This window comes from Jaculus jaculus, chromosome 12 (genome assembly GCF_020740685.1).
Source record: "Jaculus jaculus isolate mJacJac1 chromosome 12, mJacJac1.mat.Y.cur, whole genome shotgun sequence".
Lineage (NCBI taxonomy): Eukaryota > Metazoa > Chordata > Mammalia > Rodentia > Dipodidae > Jaculus > Jaculus jaculus.
Window position 1 is genome coordinate 51,451,545 of NC_059113.1, and position 21,151 is coordinate 51,472,695.

The 21,151-nt window shown below is 46.8% G+C and overlaps 2 protein-coding genes across 2 annotated transcripts; one reads left to right on the top strand and one right to left on the bottom strand.

The window, feature by feature from the left end:
- Positions 1–2,083: 2,083 nt before the first annotated feature.
- Nxnl2 (nucleoredoxin like 2) lies at positions 2,084–11,827 on the bottom strand. Its single transcript, XM_004668344.2, has 2 exons — positions 11,485–11,827; positions 2,084–2,662 (listed from the first exon to the last, which is right to left on the bottom strand). Exons 1-2 carry the CDS (start codon positions 11,784–11,786, stop codon positions 2,494–2,496), a joined length of 471 nt encoding a protein of 156 aa, XP_004668401.1. The 5' UTR covers positions 11,787–11,827; the 3' UTR covers positions 2,084–2,493.
- A 4,069-nt stretch (positions 11,828–15,896) lies between these two features.
- Positions 15,897–16,489, top strand: LOC123453737 (EKC/KEOPS complex subunit GON7-like). The gene has a single exon (XM_045131545.1). It carries the CDS (start codon positions 15,897–15,899, stop codon positions 16,197–16,199), a length of 303 nt encoding a protein of 100 aa, XP_044987480.1. The 3' UTR covers positions 16,200–16,489.
- Positions 16,490–21,151: the final 4,662 nt, after the last annotated feature.

Here is a 21,151-nt window from a genome sequence, read left to right on the forward strand (position 1 = left end):
CCCCAGCATTCTCAGGAATCAGGCTAAAGCTCTACCTTGAAGGCTAACACAAGTGCAGAGCCAAGGGGGCAGTCACTGCTAATGGCAAGGGCAGTTAGCCTCTCCTGAGGGTCACTGTGGGCCAGGCTCTACGCAGGACATGTGCAAGTTCCATGGACTGCAGCAGGACTGCAGACTGTTTTGGTGCTCTCCCCCACCCCCGCCCAGATTCACATGTTGAAGACCTAATGTGAGACCGGCTCTTTAAAAAGGTTAAATAGGGCTGGAGAGATGGCTTAGCGGTTAAGCGCTTGCCTGTGAAGCCTAAGAACCCCGGTTTGAGGCTCGGTTCCCCAGGTCCCACGTTAGCCAGATGCACAAGGGGGCGCACGCGTCTGGAGTGCGTTGGCAGAGGCTGGAAGCCCTGGCGCGCTCATTCTCTCTCTCTCCCTCTATCTGTCTTTCTCTCTTTCTCCCTGTGTCTGTCGCTCTCAAATAAATAAATAAAAATTTTAAAAAAAAAAGGTTAAATAACGTCTCCCCGCCTCCCCTCCTTCTCCTAGCTCTTCTCCAAAATGCAGGACCAGCTCCAAAAGAACACTGAGCAACCAGCACAGGCCTTTGCTATAATCCCATAAGGAAGTAGCAGAGGGCCCAACACGCAGCAAACTTCCTGCCTGTCCCCGCCGCTGCGCAGCCATTCCGATGTGGAAGCTACTTCTGTGGCGGCAAAAGCTAGTCACCTAACTATAGCAAGGTGCCGTGGAAGAGACTTAACAGACTCCATTCCTTGGAATTCTAAAATAACCATGAGAATGATCCTGCCACAGAATAAGCAGCAGAGAGGACACAGGCACCCACCTGCCTGCTTCCCACTGGCCACAGACACGCAGGACTGCCTGACAGACACTGTCAAGGTGACTCAACCTGAAATAAATGCCACAGCCAAAATATGTGAAAAGTAACAAAACACACAGAGAACCTGAGTGGATAAAATTTAAACACTCCAACAAGAGGGGCTAAGCTGGAACCTCCTCCCCGCTGACTGGCTGTCATGATTCTGGAAAGCACTGTGCAGCCTGTTGGGGGAGAAAAGTCATTAATGGACCCCGCAAGCACCATGGCTGGCCAGCCAGAGCAAACATGCCAACTGGTACAATGGTGGCATGTCTGTAATGGTGGAAATCAACTGCTCTCTGATTGGACTTGATGTCTACACCACAGGGGAGAATTCATGGTTGGCACTGAAAAGCTAATCAACCTATGGCCAAGGAGGTCATAAGTGCTGGGGGGGTGGGGGGAGCTACTACTGTTGCTGGCCAAATGCATATATTATGCCCACCAAACTGCCCTCTAAACACTTATGTTTATGCCCATATTCTAATACTACTCTCACTTTGGGTTAGAGAATCTTCTCTTTTCAGATGGCAGTGCCCACTGGGATAACTCAAAACTCACCGCAGTGCTGAGAAGTGACAGTGCAGAGTGTCCAGTACTACACGAGACTTCTCTCGCTCCCTCCGAGGGTCAGGGACCATTGTGGAAGAGGTAGTGGAAAGAATGTGGGCTTTGCAATACTATCTTCCAGACACAAAGTGGAAATGACATTTGCGAACTTACAGTGGGTGACATTACCTATATGAGACCGGCACAATTTTTAGAAGAGGGAAGCAATGACATTAAAATAGAAAAGAAGGGATTCAGATGATGGGATAGAAGGAAAAGAGGATTGGTGGGAAAGGACTCTGATCATATGATCATGGCCTATTGTGTATAAGTATGGAGTTGTCAATAAAAAGCTTTTTAAATGCAGCAAAAGACATAAAACAAGATGAATATACAGCAAAGACAAACCAGATGCTGCATGCCTGAAGTCCCAGCACCAGGGAGCCTGGGACAGGAGGATTATGTTTCAGGACAACCCAGGCTACACAGCAAGACTCTGTCCCAAAAACAAACAAACAAACAAAACAAAAAAACAGAAACAGTAGACTAAACTCGGATAGAATTGTCTACACTGAACTAAGCCAGTTCCCATCAATCCATATTGTGTGTCTTCTACTGAGGCTTGTTTTGGAATGAGAAAGAAAAGTCAGAGCCGCTCAAAGTGTAAGTATTTGTTTATTAAAGGACACAGTCTGAAAACGTGTTTAATAAATGTCTGTAAAGCTTATCATGAAAAAATGATAGACCCTGTGTATCAATAACTGATCATTTTACCCAAAGAAACCTGTGGGAATAAAATGATGCATAGATTTCTGGTCACCCAGGGCAGATACACAGGCCCTGTCTAGGCACAGGAGATAGTGCTTACAAAGAATATAGATCACTATTACTCAGCTATGGGATCCACACAGGGAGGCTATTTTTCCCCCCCTGAGTAACTTTTACTTTCTAATACAGTTTAAATAAATGAGATAAAAACAAAATTCTGCCAACAGAGAGTAAAACAAATGTCTCCTCCTTTGCTGAAGTTCGAGTGGCTCTGTCCTGGACTCTAGGGTTCCTAGAGAGTCAAACCAAGAAATTCTGGAAGATGTCGGCCACCTCGACCCAGCTCTGGAAGCAGGCTGGCCCGTGTTCCCTGATCTGCTTCCGCCCTTTGTTGGTGATGACATCCCCATTTTGCTTGACAATCACAAGCTTGGGGATGGCCGTGATGTTGTATCTCCTCCTCAGTTCCCTGTGGGAGAGAAGAGGGGCTAGAGTTAGCTCTTCAGCAATCTGACACCCCACTCACAATGAGGCTACCCATGGGCGTGGTGGTTCCTGAGCTTGTCCTGACCCAGGCTATCGTCTGCAGTAAGTCATTCTTGAACTGTACTACCAACATCGTGGCCACCAGGAACATGCTCAGAATCTGCTGCACGTGCCTAGGTAAGTGAATTTCTCTACTTAATTAACTGTTAAATGTTAAATTCTTGGTCTACCAGCCCTTTTTTTTTTTTTTTTTTTTTGGTAAGGCAAGCCCAATAGCCTGGCCTTTAAAAAAAAATTTTTTTTTCTTGTTTTTTCAAGGTAGGGTCTCACTCTGGCTCAGGCTGACCTGGAATTAGCTATGTAGTCTCAGGGTGGCCTCTAACTCATAGCAATCCTCCTAACTCTGCCTCCTGAGTGCTGAGATTAAAGGCGTGTGCCACCATGCCTGGCTTTAAAAAGAATTTTTTGTGTGTGAAAGAAAGAATTGGTGCACCAGGGCCTCCAGCCATTGTACTAGAACTCCAGACACTTGCGCCACCTTCTCTGCATGTGCGACCCTGCACACTTGCATCTCCCTGTGTGTCTGGCTTATGTGGAGAGTCGAATATGGGTCCTTAGGGTTCACAGGCAAGCCATCTCTCCAGCCTATTGTTTGTTTTCAGACAGGATCTAACTCTGTAGCCCAGGCTGGCCAGGAACTCACTATGTAGCCCAGGCTGAGCTTCACATCTCATGACATCCCTCCTGCCTGAACCTTCCAACACCAGGAGCCCAGGCATGCGTAGCTATGTGTGGCTGGTCGCTCTGGTAGTGGACACTGTGGTTCTAAATGCTTTCTATGTCCTGCTCACAAGAGAGGACACTGTCCAGTATGGGCAAAGGTAAAAGTGAAAGCTCCCTGAGGGCTGCGTGCATGCAAGGCCTGACTGCTGCCCACCTTAGGCATTCAGTGACCTACCACATATGCTTCTTCCTTTACAGTCACCTGTAGCCTATACCACTGTGACTTTTCATGATGCCCGTATTCCTTGGGGAAAAGGATACCAGCCTCCTGAGTTCTGCAAGGCCCCCATCCACCTTCATAGGGATTACCCCCTGAGTACACAGGGCAGCCATGGAAAATCCTTTCCTTGTTCTGCAATTATGAGGCCCTAGTTTGATTTCTTTCACCTGCAACCCTTAGCTTAGGCCCCCAGAGGAAGGAGACATGTGGGAACCCTGAGAATAGCCATGGAATGGGAGATGCATGGGAACCCTCAGGAGAGTAGAGGAAGGGGGATGCATGGAGACCTTCCTAGCCCCAACTAAGACATCTTCATTAAGTTCTCTGCTGCCCCCAGGCACCCAGGTCAAAGACAATCCTTAATTCAAGAAGGAAAGCCCGTATACCCACATTCCACTTGAAGGGGGTGTCACATGCTGCCACCCAGCACTGAGGTCAAACAGTACCCTTCAGTCAAGAAAGAAAAGTAGATAGACCCACAGTCATCAGACAGGCTCACATGCTGCTGCTTCGTGATGCCTGTGAAGCCCTGACAAAACAAATCCCATTCTCTCCCACAAGAGCATCTTGGTAGGTTTCAAAGGATTTAGAGATCATTTGGCTCAGTGGTTAAGGCACTTGCCTGCAAAGCCTAAGGACACAGGTTCAATTCCCCAGTACTCACATAAGTCAGATGCAAAGGTGATGCACGTGTCTGGAGTTCGTTTGCAGTGGCTTGAGTCCTGGCATGTGCCTTCTCCCTCTCTCTCTCTCTCTCTCTCTCTCTCTCTCTCTCTCTCTCTCTCTCTCTTTCTCTAACTCTCTATCTGTCTCTTTCTCCCTCTTTCTTGCTCAAATAAATAAAGACCATCATTCAGAGCATCATGGAAGGGAACCTGAAACCAGTAAGAAATCATTCTTAAAAAAGCATTTGGGGGGCTGAAGAGATGACTTAGCAGCTAAGGTGCTTGCCTGAGAAGCCTAAGGATCCTGGTTCAATTCCACAGTACCCACAGAAGTCAGATACACAAGATGGTACATGCATCTGATGTCCATTTGCCATGGCTAGAAGTCCTGGCATACCCGTTCTCTCTCTTTCTCTCTCTGCCCCTTTCTCTCTCAAATAAATAAATAAGTAAAATATTTTTTAAAAGAAAGTAAGAAAGCATTTGAGGGCTTCAGAGATGGCTTAGTGGTTAAGGCACTTGCCTGCAAAGCCAAAGGACCCAGGTTTGATTCCCCAGACCCCACGTAAGCCAGATGCACTGGGTGGCACATGTACCTGGGGTTTGTTTGCAGTGGGTGAAGGCCCTGGTGCTCCCATTCTCTCTCACTCTCTCCCTCTCTTAAATAAATAAAAAACAATAATAAAAATAAAAAGGAACACAGTTCTCTTTAAAATAAAAAGAAAGCATTTGGCACCGGGGATGTGAATCAGGTGGTAGAGTGCTTGGACGTGGAGAGGACTAGAAGGCTAGGGTTCTCCTGTGCTACAGAGGAAGCTGAAGACACTCCTGAGCTACTCAAGACGCTGTTTCAGAACAGGAGAAATGAATTAAACCAAGGTGTGGCGGCTCACGCCTCTAATGCCAGCACTCATTTGAGGCCAATTTGGGCTGCAGAGTGAATTACAGGGCAGCCTGGGATAGAGAGTGAGATCTGTTTAAGTACATCTTGTAGGAGAAAGTCATGCTGATTACAAAACATGTATAACAGAACAATGTGGAGCTGGGGAGATGGCTCAGTGGCTCGCAAAACCTGTCAGCCCAGGTTCAATTTCCCAGTCCCCTACATAAAACCAGACTCAAAAAGTAATGCAAGTGTCTGGTGTGAATTTGCAGTGGCAAGAGACCTTAGCATACTACCCCCTACACACACACACACACACACACACACACACACACACACACACTTATACATGTAAAAAACTAAATTATTTTTAAAACATTTACTTATTTATTTGAAGAAGAGCAAGAGAATATAAATGGGCAAGCCAGGACCTCATGCCACTGCAAACTAGCTCCAGACATACTACTTTGTGCATCTGGATTTACACGGGTCCTAGGGATTTGAACCAGGCCCTTCAGGCTTTACAAGCAAGCACCTATGTCCACTAAACCATATCCCCATTCCATAAATGCATTTTTTAAAAATAGAATATAAGAAATTAGAGAAGCCACAAACAATTTAATTTTATACCATAGGCCCTCGGAGAAAGGAAAACAATTCAAACCAAGAATCAGTAGACAGAGACATGACAAAGATCTCAGCAGAAATTAATATAAGAGAAACAAAAAAGTGGTACAAGGAATCGATGAAACAAAGAGCTGTTTCTTTGAAAGGATAGGCAAAACTGACCAAAAGAAAGCAAGAGAAGACTCAAATTAATAAAATTAGACATGAAATGAGAACCATAACAATACATACCAATGAAATTAAAATCACAAGGAACTACATTAAAAGCATATACTTCTCTATCTTAGAAATATGTAAAATTGTATATATATATATGTATATATATGTGTGTGTGTGTATATATATATGTATACATACATATATATATATATATATACACATGTAGATAAGCTAAGATGAAATAAATAATTCATACAGACCTATAATAAGCAATGAGATCAAGGAAGTCATAAAAAATCTTCCAACTGAAAAAAGTCCAGGACTAGATAGACTGAATGGAGAATTTTACCAGAGCTTCAAAGAGAAACAGAAATGCTACTCAAACTATTCCATGAGATAGAAAAAGGCACACTGCAAAACTCCTTTTATAAAACCAGCATTCCTGAAAATATTCAGGAAAAAAATTACATTTATATTAAACATGCACACACTTTTTCCTTGTCATTATCCCTTAAATAATATAACCATCTGCATAGCATTTCCTTCTATTTGCTATAATAAGCTACAGGTGGCTTGAAGTCTGTGGAAGGAGGTGCATAGCAAACACTGTTTATACACAAAGGAGGTGGGCATCTTGGATTTGGAACCCATAGGTGATACTGGAACCAATTCCCCTTGGATCCAAGGATCAAGTGGATACTAATCTCAAGTGCTGATAGAACAGACTCTTAGGAAGCTAAAACCCTAAGAGTTACCACAACTCATGCAGCCTGCAGTCCCATCTGTTTAGGTCCCTTCAACTCATGCATGTGATGCCAGCCTGGGCAGCACAGTGAGACCTCATCTCAAAACATAAGCCTAATATGGTGGTTTGAATGTGAAATTCCTTCCATACCTCATGTGTTTGCAATTAAACCTCATATTGGATCCTCAGCTGGTGGAGCCTCTGGGAGGTGGAGCCTTGCTGTAGGAGGTGTGTCATGGGGGGGGTTCAGACCTTGGCATGTTAGAGTCCAGCCAGGCTTGGTAGAACTAGCTCACACTCTTTACTTCCTCCTTGCACTGTGGAGATGTGACACCCAGCTGTGTGCTCCTGTCATGCTTTTCCTGCCATGAGGAAACATCCCCTATAAGCCAGAAAGAAAAAACTCTTTTCCTCCATAAACTTCTTTGGTCAGATGTTTGGTCTCAGCAACTAGAAGGTAACCTAACAACTAAAAGAAAAGAAAAATTCCTACACCAATGACCATATTAGCTACATTTTACATTGCTGTGACCAAACATCTGACAAAAAGTAACTTAAGGAAAGATGTGCCGGGGGTGGTGGCACACGCCTTTTAATCCCAGCACTCGGGAGATAGAGGCAGGAGGATCGCCATGAGTTCAAGGCCCCCCTGAGACTACACAGTGACTTCCAGATCAGCCTGGACTACAGTGAAACCCTATCTCGAAAAACCAAAAAAAAAAAAAAAGTGTTTACTTTGGCTCACAGTTTAAGAACATATAGTCCATCATGTCAGTGGAAGCTTGGCTGCAGGAGTGTGAGGTATCTGGTCACATTGCATCTGCAGTCAGGAAGCAGAGCATGAACAGGAAGCAAGGTCAAGCTGTAAAATTTCTGGGCCTGCCCCAAGTGACCCACAGATCCATGGATGTCCACTTCCTAAAGATCCTCCAACCTTCAAAAACAGCACCACCTGCTGGGCGCCAATTGTTCAAAAACATGAGCCTGTGGGGGGCATTTCACCTTCAACGACAATAATGACTTAGATATTTAATTTAAGAAGCTAAGGAAAGTAACAGTGGAGCAAAAACACAGAAAGAGGTAAAATGCAAAACAAGGCTGAGACAGAAATAACTGGAACAGGAAATGAATCAACAAAACTCAACATAGGAGGGGCCATGAAAGCCACTCTGATTCTTTGTGAGACAAACATCTAGCAAGACAGAGCAAGAGAAGAGAATTCACACAGGTATCAGCAATCAGGCAGGGCTGGCTGCCTCGCAGCCCCAGTGTAGACTTGACCTTGCTGGAAGGGAGGCTGTCAGGAGGATACAACTCCAGGACCACCGTTTCCTAAAGAAGCTGTGCTCGTGGCCACCACCCCAGCAGTTCTGGAAGCCAACCCCTCCTACTCATGCGGGGAGGGAAAGGAAATGTGGGAGAAAGGTGTAAACACACACACGATATAAACACACGCATAGTGAAACGGACACCCGGGGGCCTGCTGTGCTGGAGCAGGCATGTGTAGAGCTGACACCCCAAGCTCCCACACGCAGCAGCTGCACACTCCTGTCACAGCAGTACACGGGGGACCCCGGCCCTTCCTCAAACACAGAAGCCTGGGACAAGCCCAGCAGGACCTGCACATTTGGGATTTAGGCAGCAGGCAGAAAGGATGTGGAAGAGACAAATGTCCCCTAAGAGGAGCCCTTACCTGTGTGCTAAGAGGAAGTTCTGAGGTGCTGAGACACAGCAACCTTTGTGCCACCATGAGGAGAGGCCAGGTTTAACAAGCAGCCACTTCCTGCCTGGTACCAAGCAACCTGACAGAAGGCAAGCCACAAAAGTACATCCTCAGTGACCTCTGGCCTTCTTTGAGCCCAACTCCTGGCTGTGCAGTGCTCATTCAAGCCAGCCCATGACCCTTATAGTTCAAGCTCTTTTGAGTACCTGTTCTTTTATCACTTGCAACATTAAATCCAGTTCAGTCAGGGTCAGGGGAGTAGGACCAGCTGGACTTGAGGTGTGTGTTTACCTGTCTTTCCCTAACTTCTGGCCCTCCAATCTTCACCCTGATTGCCCAGGTACAAATGTCACTTTGGAACCACCACCTTCTCCTGAAGCCATGGCACTATGCTGTGGCCACAGAAAACAGAAATGTCTGGGAGGGCCGGGCATTGTGAGGCACACCATTAATCCCAGCACTCAGGAGGCAGAAGTAGGAGGATTGCTGTGAGTTGGAGGCCACCCTGAGACTACACAGTGAATTCCAGGTCAGTCTGGGCTAGAGCGAGACCCTACCTTGAAAAACAAAACAAAACAAGACAAAATGCTTGAGAGAAATGCTGCTAACTAAGGGATGTTTTAATCATTCCAGGGAAATCCAAGAGCAAGGCCCGTCCTTGGTGCTATAGCAATGTCTGTCTCTCTTCACCTAACCTAGCTACACTGATGTAATGGCTTCCCTGGTTGCCATGGCCACCTCTGACTCCAGTTACTTCCCATCTTAGCTCAGGTTGGACTGCTGCTAGGCAAGTCTCCCCCAAGCACTTGCTTTGCTCACTTACTCCAGGCACCCATGGGAACCATGCAGCCCATAGGAGCCAGCTCCTGAACCATGTCAGGAGCCCTGGAACAAAGTGGGTCCAAACAAGAGCTGCCGCAAACAGAGAAGTATTCTATATCTTGCATGTAAAATAAGGGAAAGGCAGACAAGATCCAAGATGAGCAGATTCAATGGAGGTGCTGAGTTTGGAGATCTAGGAAGAAGCTGGAACCCAGGGCTAGAGGGAATCAACTGGAGACAAAACAGGGAACGATCCCTAGGAGTACCATCTCCTCCCCACTGACTCCCCACTGAGTCAAGGAATCTCGAGCCATTGTCTACCAGAAAAGAGACATGAAGCCCCAACCCATCTGCATGTCCGACAAATCCAAATATGTGTGCAGCAGGTGAGGTGCCCCAGCAGTCAACTGTGGAAGGCAAGGGTCAGAGGCTAAACAAGCTGGGCTTTGGGGTGTCCTGACATGTATGTATCCGCAGAAAAAGTTAACACGATGGATGCCCTTCCCTTTCTGAAGGAGCCCTTGTGCAACTGGGAAAACTTCTCACCCTGGGAGAGGACAGAAAGATAACCCTGCCCCAGGAGAACTGGACTCTCTAAGTAGCACATCCGGAAAATGAGGCAATAGACCAGCACACTGGCCCATCCATCACGAGCCCACACTGTCAGGAGCCTGTCCATGGATCCAGTGAACTCATCCTCTGTGCATCAGTAGGTCCAGACATGAAGCAACTTACTTATCCCCCATGGGTAATCTCAGAGCCAGCTCCCCCAGGTCTACTTACTAACACTATCATCATCTCATCTGCAAAACAACTACTGCATCCTTTCAAAAGCTGCATGTCAACTGAGTGTCATGTATGTCCAGTTACATTCTATAAATGTGTGTGGCATACTTGTGTGTATATGTATGTTCGTTTATGTGTGTGCATGTGCCAGAGGTCAAAGGCAGGTGTCTTCCTTAGTCACTCTCCTTACTTTTGAGTTCTTGTTGAATGTACAGCTCACTGATTCAGCTAGACTAGCTAGTCAGCAAGCCCTCAGGGAGCCTCCTATCTCTACCTCTGCAGCACTAGAATTACAGGTGTGCGTCACTGTGTCCAGTTTTCACACAGGCTCTGGGGATCAAGACCCGCCCCGCATGCTTATGCAGCAAGCATTTTACCAGCTGGGTATCTCCCCAGCCTTTAAGCCATCCTGTAAAGTGCAGGCCCTGAAGAGTTTCTAAGGACACCTCCTCAGCGCTAATCAGCTGTCACTTGGACTTACTATCAAACTGTGTGGTCCTGGCATGATGGGGCCTTACAGCCCTCCAACGCTAAGCCTGGGAATCACCAAAGACCACGTGTCTAGTTAGGAAAATAATCGGATTTCTGTGTTTCTATGGAATTTCTTAAGGTTGGCTTCATTTTCCAGAAAGGAATGGGGAGAGTGGAACATAACTGAAGAACAGACCCAAGAGATCTGCAATCAGTCAATCCCCAGAAATTCGCATGTGCACAGGAGGGGGCAGGGCTGGGACCATGCGCTTTTATGACCTGAGAGTAGGCCTGCGTGTGTTCCCTGACATCACAGGCAGTTCCATGTACCAGCACCCTGCCATCCTCCCCCCTTCCCTGCTCCTCTTCTGACTTCTAGGACTCCAGCCAGAGAGGCACTGAACTTAATTAACTCTTCTCAGATTCGTTTCTGCACCAAGGTCACGGTCACATCAGAAAGCAGACTTTTGTCACACCCTCTGACGTCTGTCTGCACCTAGCTACATCTACAGGGATAACATTCACCTTAATGAATTTTGCCTGTTTATAATTATGAAAACTCCACTACTCCGAGGAAACATGAAATTGAGACGGTGTCCAGCACTGGTTTGCTCCCGCCCTGGCGTCTCCTCCTTCCTGTCTCCCCCACTTCAGTGGCTCTGGTTAAGATTACCCTCGCCTCCGCCGGCCCACCCACCCAGGAGCCTCCAGCATCAGCACCAGTCCAGGGCTTTGAAAAATGCAGATTCCCCGAGCTCTGAATCCTCGGAGTCAGAGTCTGGGGGTACGGCGTGCAAGCTGGGGGATGCCGGGGGGTGGGGGGGACGCCGAGCCTGGGTGCAGTTTGAGCTGCTCCGGGGACTGGGCAGGCTGGAGGGCGACGGGGAGATCAGGCAGTCCCGAGCCCGGGGCTCCACTCACAGCCGCAAGGGGTCGTGGAAGGGCAGCGCGAGCCAGGAGCCGTGCAGCTCGCGCATGAAGCTCATCATCTCCTGCACGCTGCGGTCGGCCGACACGAAGACCACCTCGAAGGGCGCGGGCCGCCGCGCCTCGCCCACCAGCGCCGCGTAGAAGTCGCAGAGCAGCGGCGTGAAGTCGCGGCTGGGCGCGCACAGGCCCGCCGCGAAGTACAGCGCCACCACCTTGTTCTGCAGCGCCGCGTCCGCGTCCACCGTCCGGCCCTCGCGGGTCACCAGGCGCCGGCCGCCCAGCACGTCCACCATGGCTCCGGCGGGCGGCCAGGGCAGCCGAGAGTGCCACTGAGCAGAGGATGCCCGGCTGCGCTGGTGCCCACGTTGGCTCAAGACACCACGAGGGCGACCGACCGCAGGGGACCCACCAGCTCCAGGAGCCCCGGGGGAAGAGCCACTAGCTCCACTGCCAGCTCAAATACACCAGGGCACGCCCGTGGTCACGCCCACTGCCACGCCCTGCTCCTCACCTCCCACTCCCATTAGCCCGCATCTTCGGGTTCTCCCCACCTCCCCAGAGGCTCCGCCCCCACAGCTGCCACACCCACTGAGCAGACCCCCACCTCTGAAAGGTGAAGAGGAGGATGAGGACCACAGGGAAAGGAAGAGTATGAGCATAGGTGGTAATTCTGACCCCAGCAGACTACATCCTGGCTTCCCGGTAGGAATATGGGGGTGCGTATTGATGTTTGATTTGGAGAGCCAGAACGCTACTTACTTGGCAGGTGGGCTGGGGAGATGGCCCAGCAGTTAGTTCAAGGCACTTGCTTGCAAAGCCTGCCCGCCTGGTCTGATTTCCCCAGTACCCATGCAAATCCAGACACACAAAGTAGCCAGTGAGTCTACAGTTCCTTTGTCAAACTTTCTCTCACACACGTTCTCTCTCTCTTAAATAAATAAATAAATCTTAAAAAGAACTTGGCAGGCACTGGATAGGCCCTGGGTTTTTGTTTTTGTTTTTTTTTACAATGAACAAAGTTTCAGTTCCCTGTCAAGATGAAGGAGGCACACCAGTGTAAAGCACATGCCAAAACCCTCAGTAATCGGGATGACATTCAAATCTAGTATTTTTGTTTAATTTGCAAGGAGAGGGAGAGAAAAAGTGGAGAGATATAATGAGAATGAAGGAAAAACAAACTCCAGACACATGTGCCACTTTGTGTATGTGGCTTTTTACATGTACATGTATCGAGCCCAGGCCATCAGGCTTTGCAAACAAGTGCCTTTGACTGTTAAGCCATTTCACCAGTCCCAAAATGCAGTGTCTTAAAAATTAAAAATTAATGGACTGTTTGGGCTGCAAGGTCACTGAGAAATCAAGCTGGAACTGGCCTCCCTGTAGGCCAGCTGACAGAAAGCTGGAAAAAGCTATGTTTTATGCAGCCCTATGGAAGACAGAAGTCATCAGCGGAAATAAATAACAATGGACACTACAAGCCTTAAGTTTGGCCAGCCAGGCTAAATGAGCCAACAGACATGATGGCATGTCTGTTATGGAAGAAACCAACTGCTCACTAACTGGACTGGAGGCCTACTCCATGGGAGGGAATACATTCCTGGTACTGAAAACCTATGACAGGGGAGGTCATTAGCCCTAGGGGTGTAATACCTGCTGGTGTCTGGCTCAGAGTCCATTGCAGAAAAGGGAATAGAAAGAATGTAAGAGCCAAAAAGGGTAGGACTGCTTCGATTCTCTAGGACCTACATAAGCCAGATGCACAAGGGGGCACATGCATTTGGACTTTGTTTGCAGTGGCTGGAGGCCCTGGAGTGTTTGCTCTCTCTCTCTTTCTCCCTCTCAAATAAATAAATAAAATATTTTTAAAAAACAGTGAAAGTAAGTAATATTAAAAGTTTATGGGGCTGGGTGTGGTGACACATGCCTTTAATTCCAGCACTTGAGAAATAGGATCACTGTGAGTTCGAGGCCACCCTGAGAATACATAGTGAATCCCAGGCCAGTCTGGGCTAGAGTGAGACCCTACCTCAAAAAAAAAAAAAAAAAGTTTATGGGGCTGCAGAGATTGCTTAGTGGTTGTCTCCTGTGTAAACATTGAGGGCCTTAGGGAACGTAAGTTTGAATATTCACAACACACACACATTAAGAGATCTGTGAATCCAGTCTTGGGGAGCAGAGACTGGAGAATCACTGGGGCTTCTGAAAGGCAAGCTCCAGAATCAATAAAAGACTCCATTACAAGGAATGACAGGTGGGTAAGTGAAAGAAGGAGACATGACATGATGTACTTTTCCAGTTGCGGCAGGCAAACACACAGGGCCCTGCATTTGCACAAACTTCAGCATACCCTGCACACCACACACTCCTCACCACACATACCACACACATGCAAAAAATAAAAATATGGGCTGGAGTAATGGTTCAGCAGTTAAGGTGCTTGTCTAGGAATCCTAAAGACCCAGGTTTGATCCCTAGTACCCACGTAAACCAGATGCACAAGGTGGTGCATGCATGTGGGGTTTGTTTCTGGTGGCTAGAGGCCCAGGCACACCAATTCTCTCTCTCTCACAATAAATATTTAAAATAAAAATATATTGCAAAATAAAAGTTCATAAATGTGTGTTCACTTTCTTCTGTGAATTTGCCAAGTGTCTGTTAATTTTTTTTAATTAATTAATTTATTTATTTGAGAGCGACAGACACAGAGAGAAAGACAGATAGAGGGAGAGTGAGAGAATGGGCGCGCCAGGGCTTCCAGCCTCTGCAAACAAACTCCAGACGTGTGCGCCCCCTTGTGCATCTGGCTAACGTGGGACCTGGGGAACCGAGCCTTGAACCGGGGTCCTTAGGCTTCACAGGCAAGCGCTTAACTGCTAAGCCATCTTTCCAGCCCAGTGTCTGTTAATTTAACAGAACCATCATGGAACCTTGGAAGTTTCTACCCCAACAGGAACCATCCAGCCTGACTTTGGAAGCTTGCAGCTCCCTCCCACAGAGTCGCTCTATGCTCCCTGCCACAGTTAGCTGCAGTGGTGAAATCCACCCCACACTGCTGGTTACTCAGGGCCTGCTGAGTCCCTCTCAGAGCCTCATGCTCTAGTGAGGCACAGACAGGATCTTCAACTTAGCTGCAGAAAAACCTTCAGAGTAAAGCATAACTACAAGCTCACTGGCTGAGCAAAACCACAGACACGCTTGGGGAAAGTCAAGTGCAGGTATTAGGAGAGGACTCAACAGCTATAGACATACTTTGGGGGCTTTTGAAGTAACACTATGTAAGACTGTGGGAGAATTGGAAGATGTATAGGTGTTTTAGTTGCCTTCGCAGTGCTGGGACAAAACACTCAACCAAAAGCAGATGATGGGAGGGAAGGGTTTATTTTGGCTTTCTGTCTCAAAGGGAAGCTTCATGTGGTGGTTTGAATAGAATAGATGACCCCAATATATTCAGTTGTTTATTTGTAGTTTGCATTCTGTATCCACCTGGCTGGAGGCAATGTCACTGGGTGATCTTAAGGTGTGGTGGTGGGTTTCAGATTTCAGTCTAAAGATATGTAAAGTGTGCCTAGCTGGAGTTCCTGAAGAGTGCTGTGCTGTGTGGCCTTTGGCTTTTAGGCTTGTGCTTATCTCTCTCTCTGCCTGGGCCTGTGAAGGCAGGCCAGCTTCCTCTGCCATTATGGAACTTCCCCCTGGATCTATAAGCTTCAATAAATATCCCTTCCTCCATAATTGTGCCTGGTCTGGAAGTTCATCTCAGTGAACCTGAAGCTATCTGCAACACTTCATGATGATAGGAAAAGAATGGAAATGCAGAGGCTGCACATCACCTCTGCCACAGCAAGTAGAAGACAGCAGCAAGAGTGAGCTGAGCTCTGGCAAGGGGAAAACTAGACTATAACACCCCTAAGTCTGTTCCTAACAACATGCTTTCTCCAGAAAGGCTCCACCTCCTATAGTGCCATCAGCTAGAGCCCAAACATTCAGAACATGAGTTTATGGGGGGACTTCTGATTCAAACCACCACATTCTGCCTCTGGCTCCCATAAACTCTGGACAATTTCATGATGTAAAATGCATTCAGTCCAACTTTTTAAAAAATTTTTTGTTTTTTCGAGGTGGGGTCTCACTCTAGCTCAGGCTGACCTGGAATTCACTATGTCGTAGCAGGGTGGCCTTAAACTCATGGTGATCCTCCTACCTCTGTCTCCCGAGTGCTGGGATTAAAGGCATGAGCCACCACGCCCAGCTCAGTCCAACTTTACTAGTCCTCATCCTTTAAACTGTCTTTTAAAAAAAGTCCACTGCACGCGCGTGCGCCGCCGCACGGCTTCCGCTTCCGGGTGACGCTTCTTTCTCCCCTCCCCCCCACCCCCATGGCGCGCTCTTAAAGCTGGACGGTCGCTATGGAGCTCTCGGCCGAGTACGTGGGACCGGGTGGCGAGCCGCAGCGGCTACGGGCGTCCTGTGAGCCGGCAGGGGACGCCGACCGCCTGCGGGGCCTGTCGTCGGGCGTGGCGCACATGAAGGAGCTTGTGGCGGAGTTCTTCGGCGCCCTGGCTCGGCGGGACGCGCAGGGCGGAGCGGCGGAGGCCGCGGCGACTGCGGGCGACGTAGACGGTGATGAAGATGATGCAGAAGATGAAAATAACACTGATAACAGGACTAACTCACTTGGATCATCTGCAAAACGGCTAAAACCATCTTAGCAATTGTTTTCATGAAATTAAGACTGCTGCTGAGCTGGGTGAGGTGGTGTATACCTGTAACCTCAGCTTCTTGGGAAGCTGAGGCTGGAGGATCACAAATTGGAAGCTAAACTGGGCTACATGTCAAGACTTTATTTTAGAAAAAGGGAAGAGAAAGGAGTAAAAATGTTACTAGATGCTAATCTTCATATGCTGATACTCGAAGAAGACTTGCATTTTAATTTGGCAATATTTGTTGAAGAGAAAACCTTGTTTCTACTAACAAAAATACAATAAATGCTTGGGAATAAAAAAAAAAAAAAAAGTCCAAAGTCTCATCTGAAACAGTCTCTTAACTGTAAGCCTATCATATCAAAACACAAGTTGTATAGATATAATGACACAAAATTAACATGCCTACTGCAAAAGAAGACATAACAAGAAAAGATTGTACCAATGCAAGATCTAAAGCAGGACATAAATCAAATCCTGTAGCTCTATGTCTAACATCTGTGACCAATGGCAAAGTCTTTAGGGTTCCAATTCAGCCCCTCTAGCTGGGCTGCCTAGAGTCTGGGGAAAACTCCATCCTGAATCAGTAAGCCATTCCATGGTCCTAGTATCTCCAAAATCCCGGGGTCTCCATTTCAATCCAGTTCCATGCCATGGCCTTCCAGGATCTCCACACACAGTCTTCAACAACCCTGCTTCTCATCACCCAGTGCCCACCTCAAAAAAAGCCACAATGGGGCTGGAGAGATGGCTTAGCGGTTAAGCGCTTGCCTGTGAAGCCTAAGGACCCCGGTTCGAGGCTCGGTTCCCCAGGTCCCATGTTAGCCAGATGCACAAGGGGGCGGACGTGTCTGGAGTTCGTTTGCAGAGGCTGGAAGCCCTGGCGTGCCCATTCTCTCTCTCCCTCTATCTGTCTTTCTCTCTGTGTCTGTCGCTCTCAAATAAATAAATAAATAAAATTTAAAAAAAAAATTCTTAAAAAACAAAGCCACATTGCAAATCCAATGACATTTTGTTTTTTTACTATATTTGTTATACTTCCATAGTACAGGTGGACAACCAAATTTGTTAATCCAGCAGTCAATAAAGCCAACTTTAAAGACCTGGAAAATACTTTCAGCATTCTTACTACTGGCCCAAAGCAGAACAGCTGGCCAGATCCTCAGAGATGACAATCTGTCAAAGAATTGCAACAGATGTGGGCTGCAGTCCCCCACCCAGAACTCACATGTATTTCCGTGCCATTTACTTCTACTCACAACAGTCTGTTTCTTCTCAACTCAGGACATAAGCAGGACAAAGCAAGTCTCTCACACATACACATACTATCTGTACCCAGTCCTGATAAAGTTCTCTTTCCCAGTCTGCAGTTCTTTCTTCATTTAAGTCTTTCAAACTCTCACCAGAATAGTTCTTCAAATTTTGCTTATGCCATTGCAAGTTGTCTCTTAGTCCAAAGTTACAAATCCTTCTACATTGCTTCTGCAAGTTGGTTTCAAAAGACATAAAGCCACATGGTCTCTCACTTTTTTTTTTTTTAGGTAGGGTCTTGCTCTAGCCCAAATAGATCTGGAATTCACTATGTAGTCTCAGGGTGGCCTCAAACTCATGATGATCCTCCTATCTCTGCCTTACAAGTGCAGGAATTAAAGGCATGCACCACCACACCTGGCTACAGTCATTTTCTTTCATTTTTTTTTTCAAATATTTCATTTATTTATTTATTTGTGAGAGAAAGAGGCAGATGGGGGGGGAGGGAGAGAATGGGTATGTCAGGGCTTCTAGCCATTGAAGACAAACTCCAGACGGATGCACCACCTTGTGCATCTGGCTTACATGGGTACTGGGGAATCAAACCTGGGTCCTTAGGTGTTTCAGGTGAGCACCTAAACCACTAAGCCGTCTCTCCAGCCCACACAGTTTTTGTTTGTTTGTTTTTTGTTTTTCGAGGTAGGTTCTCTAGCTCAGGCTGACCTGGAATTCATTATGTAGTCTCAGGGTGGCCTTGAACTTATGGTGATCCTCCTACCTCTGCCTTCCAAGTGCTGGGATTAAAGGTGTACACCACCATGCCCAGCTCCCACACAGTTATTTCTTAACAATAATGACTCCATTCCTATGGTAAAAATTTTCTGTTGTAGTTACCTTTGCATTACTGAAAAAACCCAACAAAAAGCAGCTGATGGGAGGAAAGGGTTTGTTTTGGCTTACAGTCTCAAGGGAAGCTTCATGATGGCAGGGGAAAGACAACAGAGCAGAGGATGGACATCATTCCTTGCCACAGCAGGTAAAAATAACAGGAAGAGTGAGCTGAGCTCTGGCAAGAGGAAATCTGGGCTATAACACCCCAAATCCCACCCCTAACACACCTCCTCTAGCAAGTCTCCACTTCCCAGATTGTCATAAACTGGGGACGAAGCATTTAAACCACATGAGCTTATGGGGGACATGTGATCCAAACCAGATTAGTTCTTCTAATTTCCTTATTGTAAGAAATTATTTGTATAAGTGAAATTATAAGGAAATTTATGAGGGTACTGGACAAGCTTAGGTATGAAAGAACAATGTGGTTCTAGACAAAAACCAAGATAAAAATAACTTTTATAAAAAACTTTTATAAAATCAAAGGTTTTTTTTACACACAGCTCACACACGCATGCTTTTGCTGTTGTTAAATGTTAGTTTGGTTTCAGTTTTTCAAGGTAGAGTTTCAGTCTAGCCCAGGCTGATCTGGAATTCACTATGTAGTCTCAGGGTGGCCTTGAACTCATGGCAATCCTCCTACCCTGCCTCCCAAGTGCTGGGATTAAAGGTGTGTACCACCATGCCCTGGCCACACATGCATGTTTTAATAGTAAGACTGTTACAATAATCGTGTACTGTTTTCAGGAAGGGAGTGTACTTCTGTGTACATTTTACGTGGGTCAGTCTTTAGTCAGCTGCACTTCAAGCCACATGGTAAGAGAGAGGGGCTCTTTCTTTCCTGTCATCATGAGCTACTTTCCAGCACAGAGAAAAACAATAAAATAAATGGAGATATTTGTACATGGTCAGGCAGAAAAGGGCCCCTATGGAGTAGCGTGATTTTAAGTCCACGGGTCAGAAAGGTCCAGGAAAGTAGGATTCCAGCCTCCATGGTGCTAACTCCTTTCTGTCTCAGTGCTGAACAAAACAGAAATGAGCAAAGGTTGCTCACTATTGGCTCAGCCTGTCTGGTGGGTGGGGCAAGGGAACTTGGCCAGGGAAAGCTTCATGGAAACTCTGACAGAATCATCGGTGCTGTTCTATGAAGCAGGCTGCCAGAGCCTGGGCTCACTGTCCTGGAAGATAGAGACATGTATGGATGAACTCTGGGCTCACTGTTCTCTTGGAAGATTGAGGCATACATGGACAAACTGTAGAAGATAGTTGAGAGGAACTGTGAGCAATTTAAATCTTCCTATGGCATCTTTAACTTGTGAAAATTTAGGAACAGGAGCGAGGGAGATGACTCAGTCAGTAAAGCACTTGCCATACAAGCATGGGGATCTGTATTTGGGTCCCCAGCACCCACAGAAATGCTAGGTATGATGGCATATTCCTGTAATCCCAGTGTTTAGAAGGTGAAGACAAACAGTTCTTCAGGACAAGCAGGCTACTTAAATTAGCTGAATCCAGGCGCTCTCGGTTCAGTGAGTGAACCTGTCTCAATAAATAAGTTGGAGCATGAGTAAGGAAGACACCTGATATGACACTGACCTCTGGCCTCCATACACAGGACCACATGTACATGATCCCATGCACCCACATGCATACACACACTCACATGGCAAGGAATCAAATAGAAAGCATTTCTCAGGCTGGAGACATAACTCAGTGGTTAGGGAGCTTGCCTGCAAAGCCTAAGGACTCAGGTTTGATTCCCCAGTACCCACATAGAGCCAGATGCACAAGGTGGCACATGTGTCTGGAGTTTCTTTGTAGTGGCTGGAGGCCCTAGAGCACCCATTCTCTCTCTCTCTGAATAAATGTCTCTTTAAAAATGAATAAATAAATAAACACATTTTTTTTAAAAAGCACTTCTTTTACTGATAGTACCTCTCACCCCAGAAAATTCCCCATCACAAGTCCTGAAGGGCTATGAGGCTAGGTGTCACTCCTGAGAAAGCAAACTACCTGCAGTGAAGTGAGGGAGCTCTATGGGGTTATGAAGTACTCAGGGGACACTTTCACCCTTCCCTCAGGATATTCACCTGGACCTGGTCACTAGGTGTAGGTGGAAGGACAAGACATTCAAAGGTAGCCTGGGTTACATAAGATTCTGTCTGAAAACAGGAAAGTAGAGGGGAAGAGGGGAGAGAAGGAAAGGAAGAAGGTAGGGAAGGAAAAAATGACCCTTGGCTGCTAGACACCAAATCATTTTTGTTTTTGGCACCAAGATGTGCCTATGGTGATCTCTTTATTTCTAGAACCACTTATGAATATGCAAATATGGAAATTTTTATCTGATCAGCATAGTAAACAAATTAGGTATCACAGTCTGTACATACAATATTGTGAATTTCATGGCTTTCAATATTCATGCTGAGGTCTTATTTCCCAGCATTGTCCAGATGTCTTCCTAAGGGCTGACAACTGAGGTTTCTTTTTAGAACAGTGGTTGCTCCATTGCCAGGAAAGGACACAGAAGTGACCACTGAAGCTGAGGTTGGTCAGTAAGAATCTGTGGGTCCTAGACAAGTCACCCTGCTCAGCTATAAAATGCTTCTAGAAGCAGTTAGATTGCTTCCACAATATGAACAGAATGTATGTGCACAAGAAGCTGGCTATTTCGCAACATTCAAGAGGCTAGAAGTCCCAGGTCAGGGTGTGGCATGTCAGGCCCTGGGGAGGACCTGCCTCCTGCAGTGGAAATAGTCTCCTTGTCCTACTTCCCTCCTTCCTTCCTTTCTATTTATAAGATACCTCTTTCACATGTATGA